The 20,920-nt window shown below is 36.9% G+C and overlaps 2 protein-coding genes across 7 annotated transcripts; both read right to left on the minus strand.

Annotated features, from left to right (window-relative positions):
• Positions 1-859: 859 nt before the first annotated feature.
• LOC11412733 (putative disease resistance RPP13-like protein 1) lies at positions 860-7,605 on the minus strand. Of its 6 annotated transcripts, none has more exons than XM_003598766.4 (4): positions 2,282-7,605; positions 2,041-2,179; positions 1,770-1,834; positions 860-1,218 (listed from the first exon to the last, which is right to left on the minus strand). In XM_003598766.4, the coding sequence occupies exon 1, from the start codon at positions 5,718-5,720 to the stop codon at positions 2,310-2,312; it is 3,411 nt and encodes a 1,136-aa protein (XP_003598814.2). In that variant the 5' UTR covers positions 5,721-7,605; the 3' UTR covers positions 860-1,218; positions 1,770-1,834; positions 2,041-2,179; positions 2,282-2,309. The 6 variants fall into 6 exon arrangements, with proteins under 6 accessions (XP_003598814.2, XP_024635642.2, XP_024635643.2 ...); XM_024779874.2 differs by having other exon boundaries at positions 1,943-2,179; XM_039831652.1 differs by lacking the exon at positions 860-1,218 and adding an exon at positions 1,225-1,530.
• Positions 7,606-12,277: 4,672 nt separating this feature from the next.
• Positions 12,278-19,757, minus strand: LOC11411709 (putative disease resistance RPP13-like protein 1). Its single transcript, XM_003598770.4, has 4 exons — positions 16,163-19,757; positions 15,847-15,979; positions 15,673-15,737; positions 12,278-14,447 (listed from the first exon to the last, which is right to left on the minus strand). Exon 1 carries the CDS (start codon positions 19,640-19,642, stop codon positions 16,196-16,198), a length of 3,447 nt encoding a protein of 1,148 aa, XP_003598818.3. The 5' UTR covers positions 19,643-19,757; the 3' UTR covers positions 12,278-14,447; positions 15,673-15,737; positions 15,847-15,979; positions 16,163-16,195.
• Positions 19,758-20,920: the final 1,163 nt, after the last annotated feature.

Consider the following 20,920-nt stretch of genomic DNA (forward strand, 5'->3'; position numbering starts at 1 on the left):
TATTTAAAACTTTTGAAATATACTCAAAATTTACAACAATATGAAATGCAATCTATAGCAGGAAAAAATAATGAACATTTAGCATAGAGAGGAAATGACCTAGGCGTGTTTCAAGTTATCAACTAAGTGAGATGTGATTGATCATCAAAAAAATAAATAAATTGGGAAACATCAATACTTTGTTATTCACTACTAAATTTTTAAATTGATAAGCTTATGAAAAATACTGGCTGGGAATAAATTGGGTTGAGCTAAAAGTTGTTTAGCCTAAACTTGATCTGATAAAAAATTTCAAGGATTAAATCTTGCATGTAATCTCTTATATACTTAAGTTTAGGTATGAATTTGATCTTTTATAAAGTTTGGTATGACTAGTTAACCTACATAAAAAAAATAATTCTAAAGGATAACTTTTGTGAAAACATTTAGAGTTTATGAGAACATTTTATGACATGTCCTGAAGCTGTTTTCAACTTATCGATAAGCTCTAAAGATTGCTTATGAAAATAGTTTGACTTTATTTTAACTTTTGTTATAGAAACAGCAAGCACTTGTATGAAACATTTATGCTTTAAGCACTTAGTTATTTTTCCAAACAAAACCTGATTATGAAAGAGAGACTTTGTATATCAAACTTTGGTCAAAAATATGTTTTCTAAATGCCTGAAAAGAAAGACAGAATAGTGTTACTTGGCTATCACTGAACCTCATTTTCTCTACTATCTTTCTCTCAATAAATGTCATCATTCAACTTCTAACAGAAAATTACATATTAATTATGTTGTAATCATTACCAGTAAAAACCTTGTGAAAGAAATAAACAATTATATCCAAATACTCGTGAATAGGCATAACTATCTATAACTGTAACCTGGACCAAATTTGTTAAATAAATGAAATGTGAAAAGGTGGTTCACATTATTGATCTCCATTTTTCCCATATGAAACTATAAATCTGAAAAATACAGGAATTCATGAAAAGAAAGATGTATTGGACCAAATGAGCTATCATTTGACAACTAAAGCAGGGAAATTGCATTTTCCTTTACAGATTAATCCAACCAAAGTTGCAAACTCAAAGATGTCAATTTCGAAAACTTGTCTGTGAAGACAGAAGATGCTGTTGTAATTACTTCTAATCTTCAGCTACATTCTCTCCTCGCCCTTGATGATGAAACGGCTGGGAGAATCTCACCAGCAGGACCAGCATTTATCAATCTGCAGTGAGAAGTACACATAGGTCAGAGGGATTCCGTAAAGTGGCTCGAGAGAGATATGATCAATGCATATATCTTGAGTCCTGATTCGCCATTGTTGGATCTATTTTTAGGCAGTTCACCTAAGAAGGATATTTGCTTAACACTACGCAAAATCTACAACCGCAACTTTTAGTGATTACTGAACAGGATCAAATCTATATAGATGTAATTTAATGAAGAGAATCAACCGAGCATTTAAAATTCACTTTTTGACTGCTTGGACTCAACTGGTACGAGGACATCAGTGGATCAACAAAAGAATGAGCCCATGCTTCAATAATAACAGCCACAAGAAATTTGATTAAATCATGGTTCAACTATGATTAAAAAACACCAAATTTCACTGATAACAAAGTGGCATAAAAAAAGGGCAACCCGGTGCACTAGAGCTCCTGCATATGCAGGGTCCGGGTTTCAATTTTTTATTTTCTGCAATATTTTCTACCACTTCTTTCTAACAATAAAAAGTAAAACAGAAAATCAAAGTTAAAGGACATGTCATATCCTCACCTTATAATTGGTAGACACAAGTAATTCTCACGCCTCTTTTTTCAAGTCTCATGTTTTCTGGGAACCTGAAATTAATACAGAGTCACAATATTAAGAGACCCCGAAAAAGGGATACAAAGTCACAAGAATAACAAAGAGAAGATTATATGGTGACTTAAATTAAAAACAATTACATCATGCACAACAAGTCGCAGCGTCGACACATCCAAATGCGGAGCCTACAATTAGACCATGCATGAGCTTTGTGGAAGTAAAATAAACAGCAACATACTTTTGGTTGTGTGTGAGAGCAGTGGTCATGCCATTCGTTTGGTCACGAATGAGAATGGATCGCAACAAGAGAGCATGGTTTCAGGTCACATGTAAGCAGTCAGAAACACCATTGAAACATATATCACAAACACAGTGCACTGTTCAACATAAAACACAGTATGTTGTGCATTATTTTTACTGTTTAAAAGAAAATATACTAATGTTTGACAACTATAAACAGATTGGTGAATGTGCTGCACCTGGCTACAATAACATCTCAGCCGCCAATCAGGAAATTGTCACGTTAGGGATGTGACAAATTGTATGCCAACGCTCTCCTTGCTCCTTTTGGTACAACTGCTTAAGTAATGGACAGTCATGAATTGACAAAGTAGAAAGAGAGATAGGTAGACCCTCCTCTGGCAAGCTCTCAAGACAAGGGCAATCTTCAATATATAGAGATTCAAGTGAAGTGAGGTGGAGAAGACCCTTGCAGTTTATTTTTCTTAGGCAGGAACAATTTTTCAAATCAAGAGAGTTAATACTTGATGGCAGCATACTCTCCTCTGGAAAGGACTCGAAGATTTCAAAATCATCACTAAGACTGAATTGTTTCAGAGATTTGAGTTGGAACAAACCCCACTCCTCTATTGAAGCCATCAAATTAGGGCATCTTTCTATTCGGAGGCTGCCTAGGTTGGAAGGCAACTGCCTCCCGAAAAATGATTCCAGCAATGGACAATCGTACAACACGAGAGAATTAAGATTGGTGAACAAGTGTAGTGCAAAAGGCAAGGAGGAAGAGTGCCAACTTGTTATGGTTAAAGTGCGAAGAGAATTACAGCTACGCATATCCAAAGAGGACCATTCTAGATTTTGACCAAAGAAGTCTTCAACTTCCAATTCTTCAAGAAAGGTACTGTTAAATAGAATTTTCTCTAGGGCGGATTCAATGATCTGAGTTCCACAAAGGATGACCTTTTTCAAGTTGGATGACAATTTATTTATCAAAATGCCATCACATCTCTTTAGTTCTAGCTGAATGATATTATAAGCAATGGGAATTGAAGCCTCCAAATCTTGGCAATCAATTATCTCCAATTTTTGCAAGCAAGGAAGATGTTGAGGCAGTTTCCTTTTCAACTTGGGACAGTATCTTATTGAAAGCTCTTTCAGCAAAGGGAAACCTTCAATACATAACCAATCTTTCCATTCAGACATATTCTCAAACCGCAAAGTTTCAAGGGATCTAAATGTAAAATTTGATGAATTATAGCGGCAAAACTCTGAACCAATGATACCTATTCCATGACAGCCTGAAATGGAAAGCTTCTTGAGAGATGGGAACTGCTTAATTTGTGGCAACTTGGAACAGAGTTTACATCCCAACAAATGATGATCCCCAAGCCAATTTGGAAAGCTACTACCTCTGTAGTCATTGATGGTGAGCCTCACGAGGTTACTATTTGGTTGAAGAGCCTCCAAGATAGAGACATGTGCTTCAGTTTCTGAGTCATCTATTTCTCTCCATTCATCGTACGACAAACTTAATTCTTCTAAATGTTTCTTATCTTTCAAATTTGCTGCCATAGCATCTGCTGGATCAGCCACATTTTTCAACCCTGAAATTCGAAGTCTTCCTCTAAGGTGGTTGAGTTCTGCCAACTGCTTAATATCAAATCCACGCTGCTCTCCCACAATAAAATCAGTCAGCATCTCAAGGTTGATTAACCCTCTCATCTCCTTTGGCATCTTCTTAATATGGGTGCCTTTCAAATTAAGATGACGTAAATTGATGAGTTTGCAAAAATTTGGCGGGAGCTCAAGTAGTTTAAAACATTCTTCCAGTAAGAGCGTATGCAAATTATACAACATACAAATGGAATTAGGTAAGCTTGTAATCTCGGTGTAAGAAAGGTCTAGATAGCGCAGAAGCTTTAAGTTTCTTATCTCATCAGCTAGCTCTGAGAGATTGCAACCATTGAAAGATAACTTCCGTAAATATTGTACTCTTGAATACAAATTATACTGCACATTGGTGGATATCTTAAAGCGTTTATCACCATAGCCTTGTGCTTCTACCATCAGACTCCGTACTCCTTTAATGTTATGAATCTGCTTTAGTTTTCTATCACCATCTTCCAAATCAAGGCAGCACCAAATGTGACGTGTCCTTTGAGGGATATCTTGCACTTTCACACCCTCTATTCGTAAGCAGAATTCTCCTGACATTGATGTCGCTAAATCATGGACAAGATCATGCATGATGAAATTGTACTTACCAGCCCAGAATGGCATAATTGCTGATTGTTGGAAAAACGACATTGACACTAGATCATTGAAGAATTTATTACCCAACTCTTCTTCATCTTTGGCTATTCCCTTTATCAAACCTTCTGCCATCCAAAGTTTGATTAATCCATCCTTTTCAAACTCATAACCCTTGGGAAATATAGAACAATAAGCAAAACAATGCTTCAGATTGGAAGGGAGGTTAAGGTAACTCATTCTTAGAACGGAATAAATGTTGCTGTCACTCTCAGGTAAACGCCACAAATCAGTCTCTAATATCTTAACCCATTCATTTTCAGAGAATCTTCTTTGCAAGAGAATCCCCAATGTTTTCAGAGCTAAAGGCGACCCCCCACATTTTTCTACTATTTTCATACCAATCGATTCAAGATTTGGATATTCAAACATATTCCTGCCTTCAAAAGCATGTCTTACAAATAAACTCCAAGAGTCACTCTCCTCCAATTGCCTTAAATGAAGTATCTGGGTGTATCTCATGACTGATGCAACTTCTTTATCATGTGTTGTCACTATCATCCTCCCTCGAGAAGGTTCCTGGTTAAAAATAAGTAGTAACCGCTCCAGCATATTGCAATGTTTGATCCATACATCATCTAGAACAAGCAAATATTTCTTCCCTGCTAGCCGCTGTTGCAATTGACGTTTAAGTATTTCCTTGTCGTCATCATATAATGTTGATAAAGAAATTGACTTGAGAACTGATTTGATGAGATGACGATAATTAAAAGATTCTGAAACATGGATCCATCCTATAACTTCAAATTGATCCCTCGTCATGTGGTCATTGTAAACAAGCTGCGCAAGGGTTGTCTTACCTATCCCGTCCAGACCCACTATACTGATTATGGATACCCGGTTGTAACCGTGACTGTCTGAAAGTAAAAATTCAATTATTTCTTCTTTCTCATGCTCTCTACCATATATCACAGATTCAGCCACCAAAGATGCAGTTGAAAATCTGCTGGCTCCATCTTCATAATAATAACGACTTAATTCGTGAAGTCCCAATATATTCTTTTGATCTGCAAGAAACTCTAGCCTCTTGAGCAATACTTTAATCCTAGATTCAAATCGATTGATAGAACCTGAAAGAAAGCGTTGTATCTTTCCCTTTTGTTTTGCAGCGTCACTAGCAATGATGTCCAATAGTTGATCTAATTCGTATACCTCATTACTCGCATCATCAACCCAATTCTTCACGTTTTGATTCTCGTACTTCTTTGTCTCTGCGTCATCCAGCACTTGATTGATAGAAACCAATGTGATTTCAAGTTTTTTCACAAGCTTTTCATGGAGGTAGTCACTGAAATCTGTTGAAGCTAATCTCTCACAAATCAATTGAATGACGGGGGAAAGAAATGCCCGACGAACAACAACCTCTGCCATGATATCAATTAATTCAACAAAACCAAAATGATCAGGCTATATGCAAGAAGATCAGTTTGGTCAACGAATCCCCACACCTACCATATTACCATCATGTTTATTTATTCATTCATTCATTTGTTTATTGTTACAATACCAACCACCTCAACTCTATTCACTTGTTTCAACCATATATTCTTTTTTTAAGGGGTGAATATTTTGTTATTCACTGCATTTTAAAATGATAAACTTATGCCAAATAACACAAAGAGTGGGAATAAACTAGCCTAGGCTAGAAGTTGTTAGTCTATCATATGCTTATGTTTTTGTTTGAGTTTAACCTATTATAAAGTCTAGTATGATATGTTAGTCTACTTAAATGAATTTCTTTTCATATAAAAGTATTTAAATAAGTAATCTGACTTGTATTTGTTTACACATAAAATAATTATCTTGTTAGCCAAAGTCGACTGATAGACAATCATAGGTTAGGCATGTTCCCCCCTCCCCCCCATGGAAGATTAGGCGAGTGTTATTGCAACCCAACGAGGACCATCTGATTCTTTCTCAGTCTAATGCTTAGTAGAACTGGACAATGAGGTACGAAACTAACGATCCTTGTTTTTAGCACCATTAACCAGAAAGAGCGATGAGTAAGGAGTTATGTTTCAAGGAAAATTGTGCACTATGGACGTTATCAACATATCAAGTTGTCAAGTTGAAAGATGTCAGATGAACAAGGGGCGCCCCAAACCCCTCAAAGAGGAGAAAACTAACGCACTACATGTCATGTCATGTCCTTCCCTCTCCTCCAAAATCCAACTCGCACAAAATCCACAAATTCATGTGTTATTTTGTATTAAAAAAAAAAATCTAAATTTTTAGTTTTCGAAGACAGAGATGCTCTAAATTCCAAGTTTTTTTAAGTTAAAAAAAACCAGACCTCCCCTGAGTCCTCTTTAAATAACATAAACACTCACTCTAGTTTTATATTAGACACAAACATCTCTTAAGTTTTTTTAAAGGCTAAAACGCACTTTTTGCCCCCTAAGTTTGCAAAAGTTGCAATTTTGACCCCCTATTAAAAAAAATGGCAAAAGTGACCCCTTATGTTTAGCCCCTTCTGCAAAACCTCAATTTTGACCCAGTCAATCCTATGTGTCATGCCACCTAATTTAAAAATTTGCCAACTATATATTTTTGTAATTTAAAATAAATAGAAATGCCACAATGTATTTTAATAATTAAAAATAAAATAAAAAATGAAAGAGCTTTCTTCTTACCAGATCCAAACGTAAAAACCATTCCTTACTCACAAATCAAAATCCTAATTAAAAATCACAAACAAACTAATGGGTCAAAATCATAGATTTTGAAACTTTCTCAAAAACCCATCCTTTGTACAATAACAATTCAATTCAGAGAACTTGCTTTCACAAAAAATGAAGTTTATCTTCGTGAAATCAGAAACAAAACAATTATTACTTGCTGCTGATGTTGCTGCAATTCTGGGAACCTAGAACAAGGGCGGCGGCGTGAGAATACGAGTTGTTGGAAAGAGATAGATCCAATTCCGAGAGAGAGATGTTTAAGGTTTTAGAGGGAGTTTTCGTAGAATTTATTTATTGTAGATAGATCTGTCAACCACCTCCTCCCTTTTCTTCTTCTCTTTCCGTTCTTTCCATTCTGTTTTCCTCCAAACTAACCGCCGTTTTCTTTTGCTCTTTAGATGAGAGATTTGGAATCTGCGATTTGGTTTCAAAGATGAAAGTTTGAGTTACAGGTATATGAGAGATTTCAGATTTGTTCAAAGGTTGCTGGGTTTTTAGTTGTATTTGATGAAGAAGATGAAGAAGAGATGAAGTTCTTCTAGGTTTGTCGCAAGAAGAGAGATAAATTACCTTTAGTTTCCTTTTTAATTATTTTATTTAAATGAATAATGTGGTGGATTTTGTATTTCATTTAAAATTGAAAAATTGCACAAGTGTCATCTGAATCAGCTAAGTTAAATGCTACCTTTGCGTTGACCTGGTCAAAATTGAGGTTTTGCAGAAGGGGCTAACCATAAGGGGTCACTTTTGCCATTTTTTTTTAATAGGGGGCCAAAATTGCAACTTTTGCAAACTTAGGGGGCAAAAAGTGCGTTTTAGCCTTTTTTAAAATAGATAGACACATCTAGGGGTGGACAAAAACCCGCAGCCCGAGAAAACCCGTCCAACCCGATCTGAAAAATGATAAACGGGCGGGTCGAAACGGGTCTACGGGTCCAAGAAAGAGCATCTTCAGTTTACAACGGGTTGGTACGGGCGGGCCCGGGTAGGAAAAACGGACCCCTCGATACCCGAACCCACCCGCAGATGCATATCATGTGAGAGGAGGATAATACACACGCCCCAACAGCTGTTTCTCGAACAGTGTGATATTCCTTTTCTTTTCTTTTCTTGACAGAGTGAGTGGACAATGCCTTATCAGTGGGATATTTAATTCATTTAATAGTATTATTTTAACTAGGTTTAATTAATTGATGATAAGAGTAGATGAGTAGTACACTCTATATAGGAAATAGGGTAGTCATCAAGTTCAATTTTTTACTTTTACGAAGCACAAGCTTTGAATTAATCCATAAAAATAAAAACAAAAGCTCTAGTATAATAAAAAAATGATGTGATTTTACTATGAAACTCTACCAACACCACAGAGAGATAGACTATGGTATCACTCTTTAGAAAAAATAAAGAATACAAATCATGTGATCCATCTCCTTCATTTCATTTCATCTATATTCTCCCTTTAATTTTGAAGGCTTAGCTTCCATTGTTGTCTATGTAAAACAGAGAATTCCATCAATTTCAAATGCCACTGTCTTAGATCTATGCAAGATCTTCTACTCGATATGTACAACAAAGAAGAAGAAACCAAACAATTCATGATTTCTTATGTCCGGATCTTCCAAAAAGTGTTACCTTCACTTCAATAAAAATTAGAGTTGCTGGAAAAATCACTGAAGGTTTCTCTGCATCTAACCCGCGTTAACCCAACCCGTGAACCGTACGACCCGTAACCCGCTGAACCCGCAACAAAAAAGGGGTTGAAATGGGCTTCTGTAGGACACCCGCGGGTTGGGCAGGGTTGGTGTTTTGAGCCCGAACCCGCCCGACGCCCACCCCTAGACACATCCCTTTGAGACTCAGCAACTTAACACCGTTAGTTTTTTATTTTTATAACTAAAAGGGATACAAAACTTAGGCTAAAGTGCACGCACTTTTTCATCCATAACTTTCAAAAACTTGCAATTTTAATCCCTTAAGTACAAAAACTACAATTTTATCCCTTAAGATTTAGTCTCATTGCAAATTTGATCCTTTTGATCAATTTTGACCTAGTCAACGTCTACGTGGCAGACCACATCTGTAATTAATTAATTAAAAAAATTAAAAAACCAAAAAATGAATTTTTAAATTAAATAAATGAAAAAAGAATTAAAAAATCAGAAAAAGAATTTTTTTCCTTCCTCATCTTCTTCCTTCCTTCCTTCCTCTTCAACATTATCTTCCTACAACTTCATAAAAAACTCAAAAACAACTATATAGGTGAAATATTATTATATAATATATATTCTTCTTCTTATGAAAACACCCCTATCACATAATTTCCAGAATCTGCATATCCCTCTCTCTTAGCTCTCTCTTTGTTCCGTAATTTCCACCGATTTCAATTTCGGTTCACATTTACCATACATATAAATCAAACTAGTTCCCACAAACACATCCTGATCGAAACCACACTTCAAAACCGACTCATGAACCAATTTTCCAACCATAACCCCAAGAAAGTTCATGTCTGCTAACGGTAAACTTCTCCGTCCGATTTTCCAACTGTACCAGTTTTGCAGCAATTTGAAGGAAGGGGGAAGTTGGTGGTAGTTCTGATAGATGTTGATGAAGATGGACATGGAGAGGGATGGCTTTCAAATATCACCTGAGAGAAATGAATCTTGAGTTGAATTGATTGGGTGGAGTTCGGAGAAACGTTAGAGATGAGGATGATTGGATGGAGTTGTTGAATTTTCAATTTGTTTCCTGATTTTTTAATTTTTTAATTTACTTAATTAAAAAAATGATTATAGGTTTTTTTTAATTTTTTTTAAATTCAATTTACATATGTGGCGTGCCATGTAGGCATTGATTAGTCAAAATTGGTCAAAAGGATCAAAGATGCAAATGGTTAAATCTTAGAGGGCTAAAATTTTAGGTTTTGTACATAGGGGACCAAAATCACAATTTTTTAAAACTTAAAAGGGGGAAAGTGCACTTCAGTCTAAGATTTACTGTGTAAATTAAGATACATTGGAAATGTAAAGTGAAAATGGCCAACAACAATTAAGTGGTTGATGAGCTTCAATTGAGTTTGGATGGATGGAATAATTCTTAGCCAAGTAGATATTGCGGAAGAACTTTGGATTACCAACTTCTCATTTTATATGAGGTGAAGCAAAGGAAGAAAAATGTAAAATTTCGAGGGCTTTTCATATGAAAAGCAATCTATTAGAAAAGGTAAGTAAGTAATATGAAATGCAATCTATAGCAGGAAAAAATGATGAACAGTTAGCATAGATAGGAAATGACCTGGGCGTGTTTCAAGTTTCAACTAAGTGAGATATGATTGATTGATCACCAAAATGAGAGAATACAAAAAAAAAAAATATATTGGGAAACGTCAATACTTTATTATTCACAACTACATTTTTAAATTGATAAAAATGAAGATATCACTAAAGTGATATCACCAAAATGAAAATACTATAGAAATTTTAGGGGTCAAACACCCGTATAGGTCACCTCCCTCTATGTCGATCACTATGTTTTCTAAAGCTCCCCTTGTGGTTGAAGTTGACACCGTTCTCAAATGCATTAAATTAATCCTAAAGGGACATCTTGTCGTAGAGATGGGTTGCGAGCCCAACACCTTTTAGATGCATTGTGTGGAGAAGGTTCAACTGTGGCTAGAGATCTTTTGTGTGATATCACTTTAGTGGTTAACCTATGATTAGGAGGAAGATGTGCCTTGAGTTTGGTAGAGTTTGTAGCTTCTTCACCCTTGTCACCATTGTTAAATCCTGATGGTGGAATACACTCTATTGCAGTAGGTACTATTTGGAGGCGTTTGGTATCCAAAGTTGCTATGAAAGGAGTTGGTAAAGATATGGCTATCTCAATGAATTTCAGTTTGGTGTTAGGGTTTGAAGTGGGGCAGAGGCCATTTTGCATAGTGTCAATAGAGTATTGAACCTACGACATGGAGATGGTTCCTTGACAATGCTTATAGTAGATTTTTCGAATGCCTTCAACTTGGTAGATAGGTCAGCACTGCTACGTGATGTGAGATTGAGATGCCCATCTATTTCTCTCTATGGGTTGAGTTTCTTTATGGCGAAGCAACGAGGTTATACGTTGGCGGTGGGCATATTATGTCTGCTTCTGGAGTGCAACAAGGTGACCCATAGGGACGCTCCTTTTTGCTCTTATGTTACACCCTCTTATTCATCAGATTAGAAATAGTTGCAAGCTTCTTCTTCATGTTTGGTATCTTGATGATGGGACTCTTGTAGGGGATTCAAAGTAGGTGGCTAAGGCTTTGGACATCATTCGAGTTTTTGGACTAGAATTGGGTCTGGTATTGAATATTCGTAAGATTAAGATCTTTTGGCCTTCATGTGATGGTAATCAGCATCGCGAGGGGTTTTTCCCTATGGATATTGGGAGGCCGTCATTGGGGGTGAAATTGTTTGGAGGGGTTGTTAGCTGAGATAATGGTTTTATCGAGGGGTTGGTCATGAAGAGAGTTTCCAGTGTTGTTGAGTTAATGCAACTTCTTCCACAGTTACGAGATCCTCAGAGTGAGCATCTTCTACTTCGATCATGCATGGGTATCGCCAAAATTTTCTTTGACCTAAGAACGTGCCAACCGATTCACATGGAGGAGGCGATTGTGTTGTTTGATAAAGAGTTGTGTGGAGTGGTTGAGGATATTGTGGTTTATTGAGGTCCATTCTTTGGGGACCTTCAATGGAGGTTGGCTTTTTTACCTATTAGGTCTCGGGGGTTGGGTTTATACTCACTAGTAGAGGCTTCCTCGTACGCTTTTGTGGCTTCTAGGGCGCAGTCTGTTGAAACAAAATGTGTTTAACATTACCACCTTAAGTTTTAATGATAACAAAGTATTAAAAAGTCAATTGGATATGCTAATATGAAGGTGACAAAAACACAAGAAGGAGAGTTGAATTGTGGTTTCTTTTTCTTTTCTCCTACTGAAGTCACTGTTCAGAAGCAGATAGAGTTCAGCTTCTGAAGTGAGGTTCAGAATCTAAATGCAGCAGATAAGTAATGAGAGAGAGAGAGAGAGAGAGAGAGAGAGAAGAAAGACACAAATCAATTATACAGGTTCCTTCCACAAACCGGAAGTAGTTTCTGTCCCCCTTGCACTTCCAAGGAGATTTCACTAAAATCAATATTTGATTACAACAGCTCACTGCTAAAACTAGCAAGAGACTTGAAACTACTCAATCACAACTGCAAGAGATTTCCTATGCTCAAGAACAAAATCAAGAGACTTCGTATGCTCAAGCACAACTACAAGAGACTTATATTCAAATAGAATTACAAAGAAAGATGTTTGAGGTTGAACACTTGATATATAATCAGTGATGTTCACAATACAAATCAGATACATACTCTTAAGACTCTAGAATTTCTAAGATATAAAAGTTGATAAGAAATTCTAAGTGAACTTTGATGTGAAACAATTTCAGCAGAGTGTTGACACTTGTAAAATTGTTGTGAGTCTCTTTTAAATCTTCAAGTCTTCACTCCTTTATATAGAGGTGTGAAAGAGACGTTGTTGATTGTCAGCACATCAAAAAGAGTTGTTTGAAGCTTGATCAAATCACCAATGATCTGTTGCTTGATTTGGTTATTGTCCTATGAAGGAACAATTTCAAATTCATTCCAAGAATAGAGGAATACCAGCGTAGTCACAGCTATTGTTCTTGTACTATTGCAGACACAAAAATAGAGTAATGGAGGTAGTGGTAGTACAATTGTACTATTGTCCTTTTCCAACGTTCTTCAAAGAATAAGCATCCAATGCCTTTAAAATTCCTCTGAATTAGCCGTTGCTCCAGGCTTCTCCAAAAAATGTGCTTGAGCATTTGTAATCAAATATTGATTTTAGCGAACTCTCCTTGATTTGTATTGCTTTTATTTGAAGTCTATATAGGTCCTAATTTGGAGTGGAATTTTCTCAATCTCAAACCAAAAAGAAGTGTCAATTGGTGATTTAGTTTCTCATATAGGTCCTAATTTGAAGTGGAATTTTATTTGGAGGAGAGAGTTTTTTGTGTGGGAGGGTCATCTTTTCGCAAGTTTATTGGAAGACTTGGAGGGTGTGAGTTTGTCTCAAGAGGAGGATCTGTGGAGTTGGAACTTGGAAGAGTGTGGGATTTTCTCGATGAAATCGGCCTACAAGAAATTGGACGGTTTGATGTCGTCGGAAGTCTTGTGGGGTGAGGAGGAAAAAGGAGTGTTCAAGTCATTGTGGAAGAGTCCAGCGCCTTCAAAGATGATAGCTTTCTCTTGGAAGATTTTGCTTAATCGTATTCCGACCAAAGACAATCTTAGTTTGAGGAATATTTTATCCGGAGGTTTCACGGTCTTGTGTTTTATGTGACGAAAGGGAGGAATCAGCAATTCATATTTTCCTTCATTGTAAGGTGGCGAGTGGGGTGTGGTTGGAGGTTATCCGTTGGTTCGGCTCCTCTTTTATTATGCCTCCGAATATCTTCATTCATTGGGAGTGTTGGAGTGGTATTCATAGAAACAAGAAAATCCGGAGGGGACTGTAGCTTGTTGGCTCACCACAATTTGGGTGTTATGGAATGTTAGAAATAATAAAATCTTCAAAGATTTAAATTGGGAGGCTGGAGAAATAGTGGATGAAATAAAAGTGGTCTCTTGGAGGTGGATGTTGTCTTGGATAAAATATATGGCATGTTTATACTATGAATGGAGGTGGAATCCTAAAGAATGCCTTTTGAGGTAAATGGAGGTTAGCTGCTGTTTGTGCTGAAGGAGGTTCATGTATGCTGTTTGTGATGCTGTTTGCACCTTCTGTTTTTGGTTTGGCAGGCTCCTTTAGCTGTTCAGTGCTGGGCTGCTATCTGCTGGTCCATGCAGCGGCTAGCTGTGTTACGGATCAGCTTCTGTGCTGCTTTTGGACCACCTGCTTTTGCTGTTAAGGTTTGGGGAGGGGTTTTCTGGGAGTTTTTTTTACTGATATGAGCTCTTTCCCCTCAATTAGGAGGTTTTGTGCTGTTGGGTGTTAGGTGGTTTTGGGAAGGGCGTTTTGGACGTTCCTTTTATATATGGTTTGGGTGGTCACCGTTGGGTGTTCCACATATTTACGGCACCTTGTATTTATCGCTTTTCTGTCCAAGTTTGTGGTTTCTTTACACATTCTTTGGCTTAATAAATTTGGTTGTTTCAAAAAAAAAAATTGACAACTGAAGCAGGGAAATTGCATTTTACAGATTAATCCAAAGTTAGCAAACTCAAAGATGTCAAATTCAAAAACTTGTCTGTGAAGACAGAATATGGTGTTGTAATTACTTTTGTTCTTCAGCTGCATTCTCTACTCACCACTGATGATGAGACGGCTGGGAGAATCTCACCAGCAGGACCAGCATTTATCAATCTGCAAAGAGCAGTACACACAGGTCAGAGGGATTTCGTAAAGTGACTCGAGAGAGATATGATCAATGCTTATATCTTGAATCCTGATTCGTCATTGTTGGCTCTCTTTTTAGGCAGTTCACCTAGATGGATATTGTTCTTAACACTATGCAAAATCTACAACCAAAACTTTTAGTGATCAAATCTATATAGTTGATCGAAAGGAGATTAGAAGGCTTGAAATGGTTGGGGTAGTGAAGGCACCTTTGAGTTACAACGGGAGAATCGAAGCAACAAATCTATTGCAGCAATATATAGTCATAAAAACAAGTTTAAAGAAGAAAATGATTGTTTGCTTGTCTGTTGGAGTGATAGACTGCTATCAACCTGGAATTTTAGGAGATGAAGTTGATATATATGTTGGAATATATGAAGGTCACCTTGCATCGTTTTGAAAGATGAAGTTGATATTTATGTTGGAATTAAAAGACTGTTATATCAATTTGAAAAATATGAATAAGTAAAATTTGAAAATGAAGAATCCCATCGGATGGTTTTAAATAATTTGTGCTAATAATTAATGAAGCACTTAAATTAGAGGCTCAAGAAGCTGTATGTTATGCAAAACTTATGATGATGATTATCTATTTGACGTATAACATGAATATAGCAGAGAAAAATGAGAAAATTCTTTCCGGCAGCCACCGTTTCTGTATTGGGGCTACATCAATCGAGAGAGCCAAAACGACAAGTATATTTTATTTTTAATATGCCGGTGCAGAATAATAACAGCCACAAGAAATTTGATTAAATCATTGTCGATATTAGAGATAAAGGCAAAGCTGCCTTAATATTGTGTTAGAATCTGATTAACAGAACCTAAACTAGTTCAATAGTCTTAATCTAGCATTAGTGATCTAAGTACAGCTGCCATATCCATGTAAGCCAGCTGTCCTATATATACTAGTGAGCCCTTTGTATTCTGATTCAGATTGAATAATACAATACAGTTACACATTCAGTTACAACTCTCTCTCTCTCTCTCTTCTCTCTCACTGTGTTCAAGGTTCTTCCACATTCATCAATGACGGAATTCTAACAGTTCAACTATGATTAGAAAAACCAAATTTCACTGGTAACAAAGTGACATAACTTTCAATTTTTTTATTTTCTACAATATTTTGTACCACTTCTTTCTAACAATAAAAAGTAAAACTGAAAATCACAGTTAAAGGTCATATCCTCACCTTATAATTGGTAGACGCAAGTTATTCTCAAGCCTCTTTTTTCAAGTCTCATGTTTTCTGGGAACCTGAAATCACAAAGTCACAAGAATATTAAAGAGAACTCGAAAAAGGGATACAAAATCACAAGAATAACAAAGAGAAGATTATATGGTGAATTATATTAAAAAGAATTACATGTGCAATAAACCTCCGCGTCAACATATCCAAATGCGGGGCCTACAATTGGACCATGCATGAGCTTTGTGGAAGTGGAACAAACAGCGACATCCTTCTGGTTGTGCATGAGAGCGGTGGTCATGCCATTGATCTGGTCATGAATGATAATGGATGCCAACAAAAGAGCATGGTTTCAGGTCACGATGACAATATATATCACAAAAGGCATGCATTGTTCAAAATAAAACACAGTACGTTATGCATAATTTTTACTATTCGAAAGGAAATTTACTAATGTTTGACAACTATAAACAGATTGGTGAATGTTGTGCACCTGTCTACAATAAAATCTGATCTCAGCTGCCAATCAGGAAATTATCACATAAGGGATGTGAGAAATTGTATGCCAATGCTCGCCTTGCTCCTTTTGGTACAGCTGCTTAATTAATGGACAATCATGAATCGACAAAGTAGAAAGGGAGCTGGGTAGACCCTCCTCTGGCAAGCTATCAAGACAAGGACAATCTTCAATATATAGAGATTCAAGTGAAGTGAGGTGGAGAAGACCCTTGTAGTTTATTTTTGTTAGGTTTGAACAATTTGTCAACTCAAGAGAGTTAATAGTTGATGGCAGCATACTCTCCTCTGGAAAGGATTCGAAGATTTCAAAATCGTCACTAAGAGTGAATTGTTTCAGAGATTTGAGTTGGAACAAACCCCACTCCTCTATTGAAGCCATCAAATTAGGGCATCTTTCTATCCGGAGGCTGCCTAGGTTGCAAGGCAACTGCCTCCCAAAAAACGATTCCAGCCATGGACAATCGTACAACACGAGAGAATTAAGATTGGTGAACAAGTGTAGTGCAAAAGGCAAGGAAGAAGAGTGCCAACCTGTTATAGTTAGAGTGCAAAGGGAATAACAGCTACACACATGCAAAGAGGACCATTCCATATTTCGACCAAAGAAGTCTTCAACTTCCAACTCTTCAAGAAAGGCACTATTAATTAGAACTTTCTCTAGGGTGGATTCAATGACGTGAGTGCCACAAAGGATGGCCGTTTTCAAGCTTGATGGCAATTCATTTATCAAAATGCCATCACATCTCTTTAGTTCTATATCACTGATATTAGCAGCCTTTGGAATTAAAGCCTCCAACTCTTCGCAATCAATAATCTCCAACTTTTGCAAACAAGGAAGATGATGAGGCAGGGCACTTTTCAACTTGGGACATTGTTTTAGACAAAGCTCTTGAAGCAGAGGGAAACCTTCAAGGCATAACCATTCCTTCCATTCAGACATATACTCAACCCGCAAAGTTTCAAGGGATCTAAATGCAACATTTGATGAATTATAGCCGCAAAACTCTGAACCAATGATCTTTATTCCATGACAGCCTGAAATGGAAAGCTTCTTGAGAGAAGGGAACTTCCCAAGTGGTGGCAACTGGGAACAATGTTTACATCCCACTAATTCAAGAGATACTAAATTTGGTAGATTAAGATCCCCAAGCCAATTTGGAAAGCTACTACCTCTGTAGTCATTGATGGTGAGCCTCATGAGGTTTCTATTAGGTTGAAGAGCCTCCAAGACCGATACACGTGCTTCAGTTTCTGAGCCATCCATTTCTCTCCATTCATCATACGACAAACTTAATTCTTCTAAATGTTTCTTCTCTTTCAAATTTGCTGCCATAGCAACTGCTGGATCCGCCACGTTTTTCAACCCTGAAATTCGAAGCCTTCCTTTAAGGTGGTTGAGTTCTGCCAACTGCTTAATATCATATCCATGTTGCTCTTCCACAACAAAATCAGTCAGCATCTCAAGATTGATTAATTCTCTTATCTTCTTTGGCATCTTCTTAATATGCGTGCCTTTCAAATTAAGATGACATAAATTGATGAGATTGTGAAAATTTGATGGGAGCTCAGTCAGTTTAAAACATTCTTCCAGTAAGAGTGTATGCAAATTATACAACATACAAATGGAATCAGGTAAACTTGTAATCTCGGTGTAAGAAAGGTCTAGATAGCGCAGAAGCTTTAAGTTTCTTATCTCATCAGCTAGCTCTAAGAGATTGCAACCAGAGAAAGACAATATCCGCAAATATTTTAGTCTTGAAAACAAACTCTGCTGCACATTGGTGGATATCTTAAAGCGTTTCTCACCATATCCTTGTTCTTCTACCATCAGACTCTGTAGTCCTTTAATGTTATGAATCTGCTTTAGTTTTCTATCACCATCTTCCAAATCAAGGCGGCACCAAATGTGACGTGTCCTTTGAGGGATATCTTGCACTTTCACACCCTCTATTCGTAAGCAGAATTCTCCTGACATTGATGTCGCTAAATCATTGATAAGATCATGCATGATGAAATAGTACTTACCAGCCCAGAATGGCATAATCGCTGATGGTTGGAAAAAAGACATTGACACTAGATCATTGAAGAATTTATTACCCAACTCTTCTTCTTTTTTGGTTATTCCCTTTAGCAAACCTTTTGCCATCCAAAGCTTGATTAATTCACCCTTTTCAAACTCATAACCCTTGGGAAATATAGAACAATAAGCAAAACAATGCTTCAGATTGGAAGGGAGGCTAAGGTAACTCATTCTCAAAGCGGAATAAATGTTGCTGTTGTCACCCTTGGGTAAACGCCACAAATCAGTCTCCAATATCTTAACCCATTCATTTTCAGAGAACTTTCTTTGCAAGAGAATCCCCAATGTTTTCAGAGCTGAAGGCAACCCCCCACATTTTTCTACTATTTTCTTGCCGATCGATTCAAGATTTGGATATTCAAACATATTCCTGCCTTCAAAAGCATGTCTTACAAATAAATTCCAAGAGTCACTCTCCTCCAATTGCCTTAGATGAATTATCCGGGTGGATCTCATGACTGATGCTACTTCTTTATCATTTGTCGTCACAATCATTTTGCCTCGAATGTATCCCTGGTTAAAAAGAAGTAGTAAACGCTCCAACATATTCCTATTTTTAATCCAGGCATCATCTAGAACAAGTAAATATTTATTCCCTGCTAGCCATTTTTGCAGTTGATGATTGAGTATTTCTTTGTTGAGACGAAGACAATCAAAAGATTCATCAGAAACATGGACCCAAGCTTTAAATTCAAACTGCTCCTGTATCCTATGGTCATTGTAAACAAGCTGGGCAAGGGCTGTCTTACCCATCCCCGTCAGACCCACTATACTGATTATGGATACCTGGTTTCGGTTGTAACTGTCTGAAAGTAAAAATTTGATTATTTCCTCTTTTTCACGTTCTCTACCATATATGATAGATTCAGCCATGAATGAAGTAGCGAAACCGCTGGCTCTTTCTTCATATAAATAATTAGTAAACTCTTGAAGTTCCAATCTAGATTTTTCCATTGCAAGAAACTCTAGCCTCTTAAGCAATACTTTAATCCTAGATTCAAATCGATTGATAGAACCTGAAAGAAAGCGTTGTATCTTTCCCTTTTGTTGTGCGGCGTCAGTAGCAATGACATCCAATAGTTGTTCCAATTCGTATACCTCATTACTCACATCATCAAGCCAACACTTCACGCCTAGATCCTCGTACTGCTTTGTCTCTGCGTCATCTAGTACTAGATTGATAAAATTCAGTGTGGTTTCAAGTTTATTCACAAGCCCTTTGTCGAAGTAGTCTCTGAAATCTGTTGAAGCTAAACTCTTACAAATCAATCGAATCACAGGGGAAAGAAATGCCCCACCATGAAAAACATCTTCCATGATATTCATTATTTTAATCTTAACTAAAAAAGCACAAAAAGCACAAGGGAAAGCCATTAATTAAAGATATGATCAATAATTCAGCTGCTACCGCATGAGCATAAGTAATCACAAGAAAACATTCTATAAATAACAGGTGGATATATAATTAAAATCTTATATCAAACTTTGATATAAAAAATAAAATGTTAATGTTCAATGAAACAGTAGAAAATGAAGAAACATTTGGAAGAAAATATTACCTCTAGAATTAATGAAGAAACTTTGATTTTTTTTTTTTAAGGCAAATATTAGTGTACTTGGTCAACAGGATGAGTGTTACGAAGCTACTTGCATATAGGTGGAGCCATCTGGTAGCTGAAACAGTGTTATCTACTGGGGAGAGGGTGATTGGTCCAGATTGCCAGCTGTGTGGCTTCCCTAGAACCAGTCACCAGGCTGATTGTGAGATGTGTGATAAGGTGGCCTATTTTGAAGAGGCTCACACAGCCAGCGGGCTTTCCAGTTCGATCCAATAGCTCAAACACACCAGGAAAATACAATTTTGCCCCCAACAATAGCATTCTGTCGTCCGGCCTATGCTGCAACGGTAGTTACCTATCATTGTCCCAGCGGCAGTTAGCTACTGTTGCTGTCAGTTTTGCAGACAATGCTTGCTGTAAATTCAACCAAGCCAAAATGTGGTTACATAAGGGATTTCCACCAAATTGCCAAAATGGATCAGCATGCACATACTCACTTGGATTTCCACCAACATCTTTATGTATAGCAATTGTGTTACAAAAAATAACCAAGTCTGTTCAGCTTCTCAACATTACAGAAAAGATGGCTTCCATGGCATGGATTGCACCCATCATTGGTGTGCCGCAGGGGTTCCAGATAGTTGGAATGACATTTTGTATGCGTCAATCATGAGCTGGAATTAATTGATCACCAATCAGCAATGGTTTACATGGATGTTACATTTTGCATAGTCCATGAGAAAACTTTATTACCAATAAAAGGAGATATTAGGACATCTTATTTGAAACAATTCAAACTCCCATTATTGATGAAAATATAACCAAAATAAAATTTTACCTCAATTAAGTTTGGATATTTTTGTATCTCTTCAAAATTGCTGTAATTGGAAGGTTTGAATCTATTATGTTCCTTAATTTGGGATATGCTCAAGGTTCGAAGAGGAAAACACTTTCACTCGAATTCAGCCATGTTTCTTTTGACAAGAGTAATTTATCAGCATAGATTAAAAATGTTGATGTCAAACTAAGCAGTGATGGTGTATAAAAATTCAGTGACAAGAATATAAAAAGATGGGCTTCCATAGCAAAACCG

The sequence above is a fragment of the Medicago truncatula genome, chromosome 3 (assembly GCF_003473485.1).
Source record: "Medicago truncatula cultivar Jemalong A17 chromosome 3, MtrunA17r5.0-ANR, whole genome shotgun sequence".
NCBI lineage: Eukaryota > Viridiplantae > Streptophyta > Magnoliopsida > Fabales > Fabaceae > Medicago > Medicago truncatula.